General features: G+C 48.0%; 1 protein-coding gene across 1 annotated transcript in view; it reads left to right on the forward strand.

Moving 5' to 3' along the window:
* Nucleotides 1-550: 550 nt before the first annotated feature.
* The window catches only part of NFE2L3 (nuclear factor, erythroid 2-like 3), a 28,768-nt gene continuing 14,934 nt past the window's right edge, over nucleotides 551-14,384 (forward strand). Inside the window, exon 1 of the mRNA XM_004677132.2 lies at nucleotides 551-1,345. Coding sequence (XP_004677189.1) covers nucleotides 767-1,345 — 579 coding nt within the window. The 5' untranslated portion in view covers nucleotides 551-766. The remainder of the gene's footprint in view (nucleotides 1,346-14,384) is intronic.

Genomic DNA, 14,384 nt, shown 5'->3' on the forward strand with positions numbered 1-14,384 from the left:
CCATCATCACATCCCTATCAGAGAGTATGATTCCCATTTTACAGATAAGAGAACTGAGGCCCAGAGAAGTAACTTATTCAAGGTCACACAAATGGCAGATAGTGGGGCTGGCACCTGAATCCAGGGATCCAATTCCTGAACCCACTGCGCCAACCCAGTGTTCTCACGTGGTTGGAGCTCTCTGCAAGTTAACAACCGCCTAGACTTTACCCGGTTTACACATCCCGCCCCTTTCCATCTGTCTTTTCTCCTGACCCCCACTTAGCGCTTTCAGTTACAACTGCCAGTGCGCCCGCGCAGGGTTGGGGAACTCTTCCAGCCCAAAACAACTTCTAGTCCCAGAAAGCTTTGCGATCCCCCCAATAAAGAGCCTTAGAGCAGGGGGGCCACGCCCCACGCCGGCCCCTCCCACGCGGGCTGGCCCCTGCGGCCGGGGGCGTGTCCCCGGCGGCTGAGCCCGCGGCTCAGGGCGGAGCCTGGCCGCTGCGCGGAGCTGCGGGGCGCCGGAGCAGGCGGGCTCGGCGCGCAGGTGGCTCCTCCCCGCCTCTCCTGAGCTCCGGACTCGGCGTCGGCTGCCCAGCGAGCGCCTTTGTGCCCGGCTTCGGGGGCCCACTACGGCCGCTGAGATCCCAGACCCATTGTTTCACTTCTCTGTCTCTTCCGGGCAGGTGGCAGCTGAGTTCGGGGTCCGCACGTGCCAGAGAGGCGGCGGGAGCGCTGGGACCCGCGGACGCCGTCAGGGGCGTCCCCGGGTGCTCGGCGGGAGATGAAGTACCTGAAGCCGTGGTGGTCGGACGGCTGCGGCCTCCTGCACCTCACCATCCTGCTGAGCTTGGCGGGGCTCCGCGTGGACCTGGACGTCGACTTAGACCTCTACCTGCTGCTCCCGCCGCCCACCCTGCTTCGGGATGAGCTGCTTCTCGGGGGCGGCCCGACGAGCTCCGCCTACGCGCTCAGCACCTTCCAGGCCTGGGGAGTTTGGGGGCGCGCAGACCAGCTGCACCCCAAGGGCTGGGAGCTGGACCCTGCTGGCCTGTCGGAAGGGCAGCTGCTCCGGGAGGTACGCGCCCTCGGGGTTCCCTTTATACCCCGCACCCGAGTGGATGCATGGCTGGTGCACAGCGTCACGGCCGGGGACGCCGACGGGGCCCACGGGTTGCTTGGCGCCGCTGCTGCCTCGTCGACCGGAGGAATTGGCGCCAGTGTGGATGGCGGCAGCCAGGCTGCGCCGGGGGACAGCGGAGATCCCCGATCGACCCAGAGTAGCCCCTTGGCAGCCGGGGAGGAGGCACCGCCGGCTGGACCGACGGCTCTTGTTCCCGACGCCGGCGGACGCGCGAACGAGGTAACTGGAGAGCCGGGACGCTAGAGAGGTGCAAGGGGAAGCTGGCTGGCAGCCCTACAGGATTGAGAGGGACCTAAGAAGAGGGACTCCTCTCTTTCACTCTCAGCCTGGGCGGTTACTGGTTCAGGGAGGATTCTGCGTCAGCCCCTGTGAATCCGAATGAAATGTATCAGTGCTGTCTGTATCTTTCCGCGTTTTGAGAAGTAGGTGAAACCATTCGGTTTGAGTCCTGTGTTGGACGGCTGCCTCTTTAGGGCACAGGGAGGGGAGGAAGAATGCTGGAACTTAACTTACCCACTATTTTCAGTTCCTCGTGTTCACGGAAATGTATGTTTTCTGGACCCTATTCCTTGACCCAGAGGATCCGAGAGAGGCCTCAGCCCCCGGGAGGATGTGCATTTCTCTTAAGAGCAACATCTTTTGCTACTCCCCTGGGTTAAGAAGCCGTGGTCATTGTCCCCTCGGGATCAGGTGGCAGACCTCCCCCGCTGGTTCCTCACCTTAATAAACCTCCTTCCTAAAATTTGTTACAGTTACTCCTTATTAGCACAGAGAAAGCAGGTACTCTGACAGTCTTCTAGAAACTAAAATACTCCCTTTAGCTAATGGTTCAAATCCTTCTGCTTAACTTCCTTTAGGACCAGAGCTCACCAGGATGGGTTGATGCATCTATGGCCAGGTCAAGGCTAAGGACACTTACTACCAACTTCCACAAAACCACCTGATAGACGGTTCCTTTTAAAAAAGGATCTTTTTAATTCTGTTAGCCCAAGTGTTGGTGTTAGCAATTGGTAGCGACCAACAAGTGTTCCCAGGTGTTGTTTTTGTGTATGCAGTCTTATGCAAAATGGGAATTGGGGCTAGACAGGTTTGTTTGCTGCGCTTCAGAATTGCCCTGTTTGTGTAGGCAGTTGCCAGACGGGCTTCTCCACCCTCTCCTGGAGGGTCATTGTGTCGAAGTGCTGGGTGATTCACTGTTATGCAGATCTGATTCCTTCCCCTTTATGGGGCCGGAAATAATGGGGTGGGGGTTAGAATGAGCCTTGCTGGGCTCCAACAGTTTGCAGGTTGCCCCACCCCCTCACTCATTCAAACCTTATTGGGGGTGGTCTCTCCTGAATCCTCTACCTCCTTAATGAGTAGTGAGTGCTGTTCTGCTACCTTTGATGATTCTGTAACATGCAGGGGTGAAACCCAATGCTGGATGCCATACCAGATGGCACCCTGCCCACCTCGCAGCTGAATAGCAACCAGCTGCAAAATATACAGAGATCTGGGGGAAGGGAGGGAGCCGTTCTTTTCATGAACTTCTCTTCACCTTCCAGCGTCACCTGGTTGATCCGTATTCAGAACGAAGCCTGCCCTGGGACGAAGCTCTAGGGGCTTAGGCCCAGCCAGATCTCCTTGGAGTTAGATCTTAGGTGCAGGTTTCCTAGTCGAGAGGGTGAAGTTCACGCGGGGTCATGCTCCTGGTGTTGCTTTCCTGGCAGACATGTGTGAACCTGCTGACCGTGGTAGCTGTGATGACCTCGTTATCTTCTTTCTGGAAATGATCAGCTGTCAAGTACCTTAGGATTTTTGGTCAACTTACCTTAATTGGTGATGTCTTGTACCTCAGCCTAAGAGTTGTACTGGCCAGACATCCTGATATCCAGTTTGGACTCTTAGAAAAAAATCAATCGTGTAAAAGTGCAGATATAATTGGCTTTATTAAACGATTCATGAATCCAGCAGCATCTCGTTAGGAAATAGAAGGGTGCTGTCAGGGTTTGTCCTACATGAAAGATTTTTATTGTCAGATTTGGTTGGACAAGGTTTTACTGTTGTTTCAAAGAAACAGCAAAATGTTAAAGGCTGCGCTCCTTAAGGGAGAGAGGTGCGTATGTGTCCACGTTTGTGTGAGAGTCTGGAGGGGAACCTTAGGCAGATTACCTGCTGGTGTGACCAGGACAGGTCTAGATTACATTCCTGACTGAGGCTGAAACTGCAGTTACATTAGACACTAAGCCTTGGTTTTGAGAGGTGGCCAGGTGTGACTCCATTTTGAGCACGTTTTTCGTTTTAACAGTACTTAAGGAAAATGAGAGGCCCTACGAAGTTAGGGGACTTGGTTAAAGTGTAGTTGATTCGTGCCAGACATGGCACTAGAGCCTGAGCCTCTTCATCCCAGACGTGCACGTGGTTAAACACCATGGTGTTGCCAACCCAACGAGTGCACACCGCGGCTGTGGTCTGTTTCTCCAGACCGGCACGCTGCCTGACCCTGGGCCTCTGATCTCTTTTTAAAGCAACCATTCCATCCAGAATGTAAGGTTACACTTTAAAACCATGACTCCAGGAGAAATGGGCTCCAAAAACAACTGGAGGCTTTGCCAGGTCTGGGTTTAGGGGCACACCACTAACTGTGCCCTTATTCTCAGGGAGCCTCGGTGTCCATCAGATGGGAGAGGAATGCTTTTCTCAGAGGCATTGTGAGGAGTAAATGGGAGAAACAGGTGTGATAGCTCCATGTGAGAATGTGACTCTTGTCTTTTGCCTTCATCCTCAACACCCCTTCCTCCCCTTCCTTCACCTGCACCCACTCACTTACTTTATCTCCTATTGGCTTGTTTGGCTTGGCTGGTTGCTTGTGGAGGAGTGTGGGGTAGGTGGGAACCATGTGGCCTGGTTCAGGATCTCAGCTCCACCAAGCTCTGTGACCTTGGGCTAGTTTCTTAGCCTCTCTGTGCTCCATTCTCCTCACCTGCACAATGGCAACAATGAGGTGCCTGTCCACAGGCTGATGTGAGAATAGCACGATTCATTGCCTAACTGTGCCTATCAGATCTTAAATGCTTATTAAGGCTAACTCCTATTAACTTTGAAGAGAGGGGATGCTTTGCCCATAGGACAATCATTGTTATGTTTTATTTTTCAGTAGATAATTCTGATGGCTTATTTAGATTGTAGGAAGTTCTGATTTAATAGTATAACTTCACAAAATTTCTGTATATGTGCAGAAATATGGTGGAGTGGGGGGTTTTTCCAGGTATCAAAAGAAGGACAGGTTAGGTTTCACTTCTTGGTTAGTTTAATCATTATCTGAAAACAACCCGGAATTCCCCAGAACATGCTTCCCTTCATAACCACAGCCATTCACATACATGTGAGGAAGCGAATATTCTTCAAAGTAAGACAGGCATTAAGCAAAGAAATCTACCACTTCTGCAGAAGTGAAGGTGTGAGCCTCATTTGAAGGTGGGGTGGAGGTTACAGCCAGCAAGAGTTTCAGAGAGCTGTTGCCACATTGGGAGGGCTGGCTGTCATCTTGATGTTTCCTGCCTTGGAAAGGTGACCCTCTGCTGCGTAGGCATCCATCAGGACTCTGGAACTACTGTCTGTTGCACTGGATTTCTTTAGGCCACAGGAAGAACCTGATGTAGTCAATCAGTACTTCTTAGAGTAGAGAAAAAAGAAAGAAGTCCTTGATCATTCAAGTAAAAATTGGATTTTGTTTCAAAAGATGGTCAGTGACGCTTGGGCAGTTGGAGATCAATGAAATTTCAGAACCTGGCCTACTTTAAAATCACAAATATGTAGAAATAGTCTCCCAATTACAATGTACATTTCAGTGCAACAAAATTTCACATTATCCTTCATTTTTCTTTGTAAGAGACTTGGTAAAATCTCCTAGGGACATCTTATGGGCAAGGGTGGCATATATTAGTGTCTTAGGTTGTCAGAACAGAAATTTCCAGGGCCCTCCCTGGTGGAGCAATGGGTTAAAGTCCAGCACCATGAAGCTAGCCACAGCCACTTCAGCACAAGATCGATCCCAGCAGGGAGCTGACCCATATGGCGCAGCAGACCTCTCCTGGTCTCGCCCTCTGCTCCCCTCAGCAGTGTACTTTGTCATTCTGCCTGTTCTGCTCCCCACTTTCTCTGGTGAATCCTCTTACCATCCCTGCACCTCTGGTCTGTACCCCAGTTCTGTGTGTATAAATAAAAGACAGAAATTTCCTCTCTCAGTTCTGGAGGCAAAAATGAAAATCAATGTGTTGTAAGGGGGGTTCCTTGTGAGGACTGTAAGGGAAAATCTGCTTTTGGCCGGCCTCCTTGCTCCTGGTGGTTTGCTGGTAATTTTTGGCAGCCCTTGGCTTCACTCACATCATTCTCATCTCTGCCTTCAGCACATGGCATTTGACCTCGTGCACTTTTGTGTCCGGATCTCCTTCTGTTAGGGGCACCAAACTATGAACTAGAGGGTCTACTCTGCTCCACTTGACCTCATATTAACTAATTGTGCCTGCAAAAACCCAGTTACCTAGTAAGTTCACATGCTAAATTACTGACAGTTAAGACTTCAATGTATGGATTTTAAAGGATACAATTCAGTCTGCTCCACAATCACCTTCTCCCTTCTGACAACTCTCTGGGTATTCAGCTTGCTTTAGCAAAAGCCTCCAACCCCTGAAAGCTAAGGCAGCTGGCATGTGGCAGGTCATTTGCTGTAGACTTGGTACGTACTCAGGAGAAATCTGGGTGTTTTTGCTTGCTTTATGGGCAACTGCTGTGGATCTTTGTTTAAACCATCTTTCCAATCAGTTTTTTGCCTCAATCGGTAGGTTGAAGAGCTGTCTTCTCTGTAAAGTCCCTTGCATTCTCTTCATCCCCCCTACTCAGCTCACTTGGAAGTCAGTGCAGGGCCTGAGTCATGATGCCAACAGACCGGCAGCTCCAGAGCTGTTTGTGCTGCCCATGAGCTCAGACCAGTGGTAGATCTTGACTCCATTGCTGACAGGCTGTGTGATCTGGGGCAGCATCTTAAAGTCTCTGAGCCTTGGGTCCCTTCTCTGTGATTAAATGGGATCATGTAGGTTTACCAGGTTGGTCCAAGGTAAGCCAGTAACCTTAGTTACTGCTGTTAACTCATCTGGGACTCTGTAATTACTCACCCCCCCAGCCTCCCCAATTTATACCTGTCCATTCTGGCCAGTTGCAGGTTTCCAAAGCACACTTGGTTCACCTCTCAGTTCCACATAGGAGCCTCCACTAGTTCTTCATTACCTACCGATTCAGTATTTTGTCAACCAAGGTTCCCTACTTGGCCAGCGTGGCCCAACTCCCCAACTAACTGCCTTGGCTGAGTTTGTCTGGCACTTATCCTCAGCTCACAGCCCACTTTCTAGCACAGGTCTCCCCTTCCCCCCCCCAGACAACCCCATGCTCTCTTGCTTCTTACTTCCATTATTTTACTGTTACATTCTCAGACTCATCTCAACTGTCACCTCATCTGCAGGCTTTTCTTATTCTTTTCTCTGAACCTGTTGCCTCTGTAACATTTCTTCTGTGGGACTTGGCAGCCTTTTTACTTTGAACTCAGTGTCTTAGTTGTGGAAACCACATCTTCACGTTAACCTGCAGGGGAGGCCTGCCCGACCAGCATTGTTGATCACGCCTCACCCATCCCTCTGTATGGCTTGCAGAACTTCCGGGATACTTGGAGCTAGAAAGTGTCCTGGATCCTTCAAGGTCGTAGTCCCAACTAGAAAGTAGGTCAGATCTGAAATCCTGATGGGCCAGCGGATCATTTAATGCCAGTTTGAGTGGATGGGAGCCATAGAAAGCAGACTTTCAGGTTAGTCTGATAATTAATCAGATGTTGAAACTTAGGATTGCCTAAAGTTATATGGCAGGTTAGTGACCTTGCCCGTAATAGACCAGATCTCTCTTTTAAGCCCTGGGTAAACCAACCATCCCGCCCACTACAAAAAACTTCAAACATAACAAGTGCCTGCCATTGGAAACACCCTTTTGAATGTGAATGGTTTCTGCTCACCCTTTTGAATGTGAATGGTTTCTGCTCAAACTCTCATAGCTAAGAATGTACAATATATGCAGATGTATTTCTGGGCTGCTGATGCCAGATGAGGCTCAGGAAGCACACTGGGCTGTTTTGGTTGAGGTAGCTCCAAGAACAGGCAAGGCATGACCTTCGGAGGAGAACTGGCTTCCCGTTAGCATTTGGGTTCTCCAGGTAACAGAAGTGGTATCACATTATAAGCATTATATTATATTAAATGTATAATATATATTACATTTTATATCAGCAGTTCATCTGAAGGAATTGATCAAAAGAATTGATCATTGGGTCAAGGCTGAGGCGCCCAACTCCAGTGTAGCCAGAAACCAGGCAGGGACGGATGCTGCAGGCCGTAGGCAGTGTTCCTTTGTGCTCAGAGAAACTGGTTTTGACCTTGAGACTCTTTTTTTTTTTTTTTTAAAGATTTATTTATTTGTACATACAGAACCGGTGTACAGGCTAGAGGCTCAGGGTTGGTGAGAGGCTCAGGGTTGGTGAGAGTGGGGAGCAGAACAGGCAGATCGACGAAGTACACTGCTGAGGGGAGCAGCGGGTGGGTCAGGAGAGGTCTGCCACACCATGTGGTCACCTCCAGGGCAGGCAGGAATCGAACTCATGCGGAAGTGGCTTTAGCTTCTTAGTGCAGTGCTTTAACCCGCTGCGCCACAAGGGAGGGCCCAACCTTGAGACTCTTTAATTGATTGGATGAGATTGAAAATAATCTCTTTTATTTACAGTCACCTCGTTATAGCTGTTCCCTACATTTACAAATACTTTTAGCTGCCCGAAGTTAGTGTGTCACTGACGAACTTGATACTGCAGCCTAACCATTGCATCATCCCAGTGCCATCTCTTCCTGTGAAATCTCTATGAGCCGTAGTTTCTAAATTGTAAAAGAGTAACCTCTTTCTGGGAGAATTCTGTGAGGATTACATCACACTGGAAGTTTAAGGGCTACTACAGTCTCTGACATGTTCATAGGCATTCAACAGACGACTTGCCTTCATTGTCCCTGAGCCTGGAGTCTGATCTCCAGGAAACACCTGTCTATAACAGGAAGTCACCTAGGAGGGCTGTGAACTGCTCCTGTATGAAAGGGAAGAAATCTTGCTTGATGGAAGGACTGGGGGTGTTCTGTCCTGGTCAGAAAGACGGAGGAGGAGGCGTGATCGCCACCCTCAAATAATTGAAGAGCTGTTCTGTGAAGAAGGCCTTGAACTTGCTAATAAGGAGGCAGAACCCTGAAAGCTCATCAGCCTTTTGTTGGAATTGAGCTTCTCCAAGACTGATCCAGTGACTGAAGCAGTTACTACCTAGGTTGCTTCTAGAATGCAGATTGCAAGGCAAACCCTTGCCGGGCTGAATCAGTTTCTTGGATGGAGCTTAGGAACCTGCAGTTCACAGATCACCAGTGGCTCTTGGCACCAACCCAAGCTCAACCTCAGCTATAGTGCACCTTCCACAACCTCTCCATACCCAGCAGTACCCGAATGGCAGGGGTGCCCTGCTGAAAGCTCGCCCTTCTATGAATTTAAGACCCAGAATAGGTAAAGGAGGGGCCAAAGTGATATGCTTGGGCAGCTGGGCCAGGGCTAATGTCCACGTTTACCAGTTTTGTTCTTTTTTTAAAATTTTATAATAGTTTATTTTTACATATTTTTGTGCATTTTTCCATCTCAGTGGCAATCCCCGTGGGCTTTCCAATCACTAAATCACCCATGTGCTATCACCATAGTCCAGTGCATTTCCCTCCCCCCACTGTTTTTGATCCAGTTCCCCACTCCACCCCCACAAAATGTCTCTAGTTTATCAGTTGTTTTTTTATCTGACTATTCAGATTCATCGTTTTATTTATTTATTTTTTTATAACAGTTTATTTTTACATCATTTTGTACATTTTTTTTCCATCTCAATTATAATCCCCGCAGGTTTCCCATCACCAAGTCACCCGTGTGCCATCACCATAATCCCGTACACTTCCCTCCCCCCCCACCCCCCACCCCCCGTTTTTGATCCCGTTCCCCACTCCACCCCTGCAAAATGTCTCTGGTATATGGTTGTTCATTATTTTTGTTATTTTCTCGCCTGGTCCATTATACTCCTGCTATGAGTGAAACCATCCAGTATTTTTCTTTCTCTTTCTGGCTTATCTCACTAAGCATGATCTTTTCCAGCTCCATCCAAGTTGCTGCAAAAGACATGTGTTTCTCTTTTTTGGTTGCTGAGTAATATTCCATTGTATATATGTACCACATCTTTTTAATCCAGTCATCTACTTGTGGGCATTTGGGCTGCTTCCATGTTTTTAGTTTACCAGTTGTTTTAAAGGTGAAGATTATCTATCTGATTCTTTGGTGGGAGCTGGGGTTCTAAGTTGCAAAAAGCTAACAATGATAGCAGAACCAGTTTGCAAATAAATGTAGTTTAAGAACTGAGTTTAATAAGCTCTAGGACAAGCAAAGCTAAGGTAAAAATGTACAAAGGGAGGAGTGTTCTATATTGCAACTGACGTGTGAGCTAAATGGTGCCTCCATTTGTCAAAGGTGTACAGCTGTTTCTGCATTTCTGCACATGTACATCTTGTCTAAAATCTGTGAATGAATAATTGAGTGGGAGAGGGTGGAGGTGTGTCTGAAAGAAGTACAGCACACTGTTGGTAATTATTGAAACTGGATGTTGGGATGTGGAGGGTTTACTTATTATTTGTATTCTGTTATTTTACAGTTTTATGTTTTCCACAATAAAGCAAAAAAACTTAATGCATTTTGAGGACCATCAGGCTTCCTGCATTTACCCTGCCTCCTGGGGTAATAAGGAGTGGTAAATGCATCTGTGCCACTCCCTCGTTTCCCCATCACCTGCTCCCACCCCCCAGCCTGCCTGAGAAGCAGCTCTTTAGTCCAAGCAGAAGCAGTACTGCCAGCTCCTGTTTGGAACCATGGGTTATTTTTAGCCTCAGCCTCTCCTGGTAGGCAGCCCATGGACTTTCTGCCTCTCGTATCTTAACTTCAGCCATGTGGGGATGTCTGTTTTTTTTTGGTTTTTTGTTTTTTTTGTCGTCGTTTTTTAAAGATTTATTTATTCATACAGAACTGGGGTACAGGCCAGAGATTCAGAGGGTGAGAGGCTTCACCAGAGAGAGAGCAGGGAGCAGAACAGGCAGATGGAGGAAAGTACACTGCTGAGGGGAGCAGCGGGCGGGCCAGGAGAGGTCTGCCACGCCATGTGGTCACCTCCTGGGCAGGCTGGAATCGAACTCATGTGAAAGTGGCTTTAGCTTCTTAGTGCTGTGCTTTAACCTGCTGCTGCAACACCAGGGAGGACCGGGGGATGTCTGTTTTTTTAACTGCTCCCTCAAGGGGACTTCAGAAGTGAGTTTAGCCTATATTACATTTTATTGTGGAAAATATCTAGCATGTATTGCAAGTGGACAAACTAGGACAGTGTGTGTCCCTGTGATGCAGCTTCAACTGTTACCAGTTCATAACCAGTCTTGTCTCATCCCAACTCCCTTCTGCCCAGGACCCCCACTGTGGTACATCATTTCCTTGCAGGGTCTTGGCAAAGGGAAAAAGAAAAGCCCAGCTTTGTTCTTTTCTTTCTTTTCCCATTATCTTCATTGACTCAAAAACCTTCCATAAACATCCAGCATCCAGTGTATATCCCTAAATTATGAGGACTCTTAGAAACATAACCACAATGCCTTTACACACACTTCCCCCCAAATCAACAATGCTCATTCAATATCAAATACCCTGTCAGAATCCCCATTCCCTGGCTGAGTTCATGACTGACTGGTTTTCACAGTTGTTTATTGGATTCACAGTCCAAACAAGATCCATTCCTTGATTGTTGCCAGCTGTTTTGCATGATGAAGTGATGTTCAAACAGACAGGAACTTCATTTATTCATATGGAGTCAGCTCTTCCCACCACCGCTGTGCTAATCTATATGACTCAGTGTGAAGCAAGTGGGAGCCAGTGTGGGCAGCAGTGATGCAGTTTGGGTTCTGGTTGGAAGCAGAATTCCCCCTAGATAACTTTAAAAAAAAAAAAGATTTATTTATTTATGCATACAAGAACTGGGATATATAGGCCAGGGTGCAAGGGGGGGTCAGAGGATTCATCAGAGGCAGAGTGAGGAGCAGAACAAGCAGATTGACTGAGACACACTGCTGAGGGGAGCCACGGGCAGGACAGAGAGGTCTGCTGCGCCATGTGGGTCACCTCCCTGGCCGGGGATCGAACTCTTGCTGCAGTAGTTGCGGATAGCTTCATAATGCTGTGCTTGAACCCATTGAGACACTGAGGAAGCCCCACCCTAGATATCTTAAGCAAAGAGATTTGCATGATGTCTTACAGGTACAGACAGACTACCAGTGAGGAAAGGGGAGCAAGCAAGTCAAGTTCCAGAGCCAGTTGAGGCAGGAAGGTCTTTGCCTATCAGGAAGAGAAATGCCTCCTTTCTCTTTTGCCCTCTACTTTCCTGCTGGTGAGCCCAACAAGAAGCCATTGTGGGGGTGCCCCAAAGTTTGTGGGTGTGATGCAGCTTCTGAGGGGTGCTCATGGGTCTGGGGGAGGAGCAACCAAGAACTAGTATGTTGCCTAATAGCAAACTGAAGTAAAAATACCTGCAGCCAAATCCTGGTTCTTTTACTTACTAGTCAAGTCACAAAGCAAATGATTTAACCTCTGTCAGAAAGTCAGTACTACCAAGCAGCTTAAATGAGATCACATATGTAGTGCATGGCTCAATGAATGCTCAATAAATGTGAGCTATAATTATTATAAACTGCTATTAAAAACCATCCAGGCCAAACAGGACACAGTCTCTTTATCTGGCTCCTCATTTCTCCCTAGACCTGATGACTCCAGTCTAGAGACAGGCCTCAGAATTCTTTGGCCTTCTCCCCTCTCCCTCTGATGTCATCCTTCTTGTAGACACCACACTGTTCTTTGTCTTTGAAGGTTCATCCATCTCTGAAGGTCAAAGCAGGTCTCAGTTCTTCCTCCCCCAGATGAATAAATGAAAGGCCCCGGCCAGCCAAGCTGAGGCTGCTCACAAAGAGTGTTTTCAGGGTCAGACTCCATCACACTATTCAGGTCCCCGTACAGCTTAATAAATACAGACTTACAGATCATGTTGCCAGTCACCAGGAACTTAAAAGCCCAGCTCTTCTCTTTTCTTCCCCATCTTCCACCGTCATCATTGGGGGAAACCTTCATGCAAGGCTTGCTTCTGCATGATAACAAAGTTGAAAACAATTGATAACAAAACTGAAAACAGCTGGAGAACAGGTGATGTAAGTTGCCTGATAGGAAAGACTGACCCAAATAAGTATGTTACATAGAAGAGGCTAAGTGTCAATCAAAGAAATCCTAGAAGCTATGAGATTTCAGAGATAGGAAGATATTTCTCATAGTGAAAGGTCCCAAACTGAGAAGATTCTGGATCTGTGCAGAGGATGGAGCCAGTTGGTTGTCTACACAGAGGGCTATGGTTGGGGTGACCAGGCTCCCCAGCTCACAAGTTCATGGTGGCTTCCTACGGCTAGGTGGAAACTTTCTTTTTTTCAACTGAGGCCCACCCCCACCAGAATAAAAATCACCTACACACAAATAAAAAGTAACTTAATAATAGGTTTAACTTACCCATTCTTTAAATTAAGAGCATGGCCCATAAATCTTCAGTGTGTATACAACAGTACTTATAAAACACATATTCTGGCTCAGCTCCATGTCATCAAGTTGAAAAAACAGGAAAGGGAGAGAGTAAAGATAGTGATTACTGGCTTACCTGGCTGGTATCGCTTTCTCTTGACATTCTGATGGGTTTGTCAGTTAGTCATTAATTGTAACTCTCCAGAATCAAAAAGTAATAGAAAGGGGTTGTGATTAATATCTACATATCATCTTAAAATATATGAAGTGTTTCTTTTTGACAAACTCCTTAAATTGTAAATTAGAAAATATTGTCTTCTCCTTTTACAGAGAGGGAAACTTGGGATCACAGTGGCCCAAGGTCACAAGGCTGGTAGAAGTAGGATGGACCTTTTATTCACTTGTATTTTGGACCTCCTAGTCCTCCTAGCTCTCCACAAGGCCTTGGTGGTGGTGGGCTTGGGGGTGGGGTTGCAGGCTGCAAATTACAAGTGCAAGAGGCTTTTCACTTCCTGTATAGAAATAATATTTATATACTATTGGAGCACCCACTCTTCCTGCCTTGAGAGTCTGGCCTCTGCACCCCATAGTGGAATTGCTAACTCTCTCAAGATGTATCTCTGGGAAAGGGGATGATACTGAGTGCAGGATGTTCTTAAGGGGTAGTTGTGGTATCTGCAGCTGAAGGGAGAGCAGGAAAGCAACGGTGGACAGAAGCAAAAGTCAAGCTGTGATGCAGGACAGTAAAACCAGGAGTTGGGCTGAGTAGTTCTCACCATTGTCCACTGGGCTCAGATGGCCAGGGCCCGTTAGCCTCCCTGTTCAGTTGGGGCCCGTGGATTCTGGAAAGGCCCCGTGACTCTCCACAGAGGCGCAGTTGGAGGCTCTCTGCTGGCAGGTGACTACAGGTGACTAGCAGCAGTCACCAGTTTGTCCTTAAAGGGAGGGTCCAGCATGGAAAGCTCCACATGCCTGCATCATGCTCACCCTGGGGATATCCCTGCCACTCGTTACTTCTTAGGACTCCTGTTTCTATTAACTATAAACTCACAATAAGTAGTAGTTGAATGAACAAGGTCTGGCTAAGAAAATGTTCACCAAACACGTAGACTGTACCTGAGTGTGGAATTCACTCAGCACTTCTCAGACTCCTGTCAAGAGTTCTGATGGTCATGCAGGCCTCATAGGTAAGGGTGACCCTTTGGGCCAGCTTTGGTTTTCGCCTGTTGTCCAGCTAGTTAAGAGCTCTCTCCTACCCTCTTGAAAATGGACTGGTTGGGGTAAGAACCCCGCCATGCCTGACCTTTTGGGGTGTCACAGCTAGAAACCAGGCCTTCAGCATGACTGGCCACACCTCAGTTTCACCTTCTGCCTCTCTGTGACCAAGGAGGAGGCAGACTACCTGCCCCAACACCATGACTTCCCTCTGTCAGCTCCTTTAGCTTCTCACGTCACCATCTTTCCGAATATTCAGACGGTCTTTTACCTTTAGAATCAGTCTCCCACCCCAGTTTGGGGCCCCGCCCCTACTGTCTGC

Source organism: Condylura cristata, unplaced genomic scaffold (genome assembly GCF_000260355.1).
Source record: "Condylura cristata isolate star-nosed mole 26May11 unplaced genomic scaffold, ConCri1.0 scaffold00005, whole genome shotgun sequence".
NCBI lineage: Eukaryota > Metazoa > Chordata > Mammalia > Eulipotyphla > Talpidae > Condylura > Condylura cristata.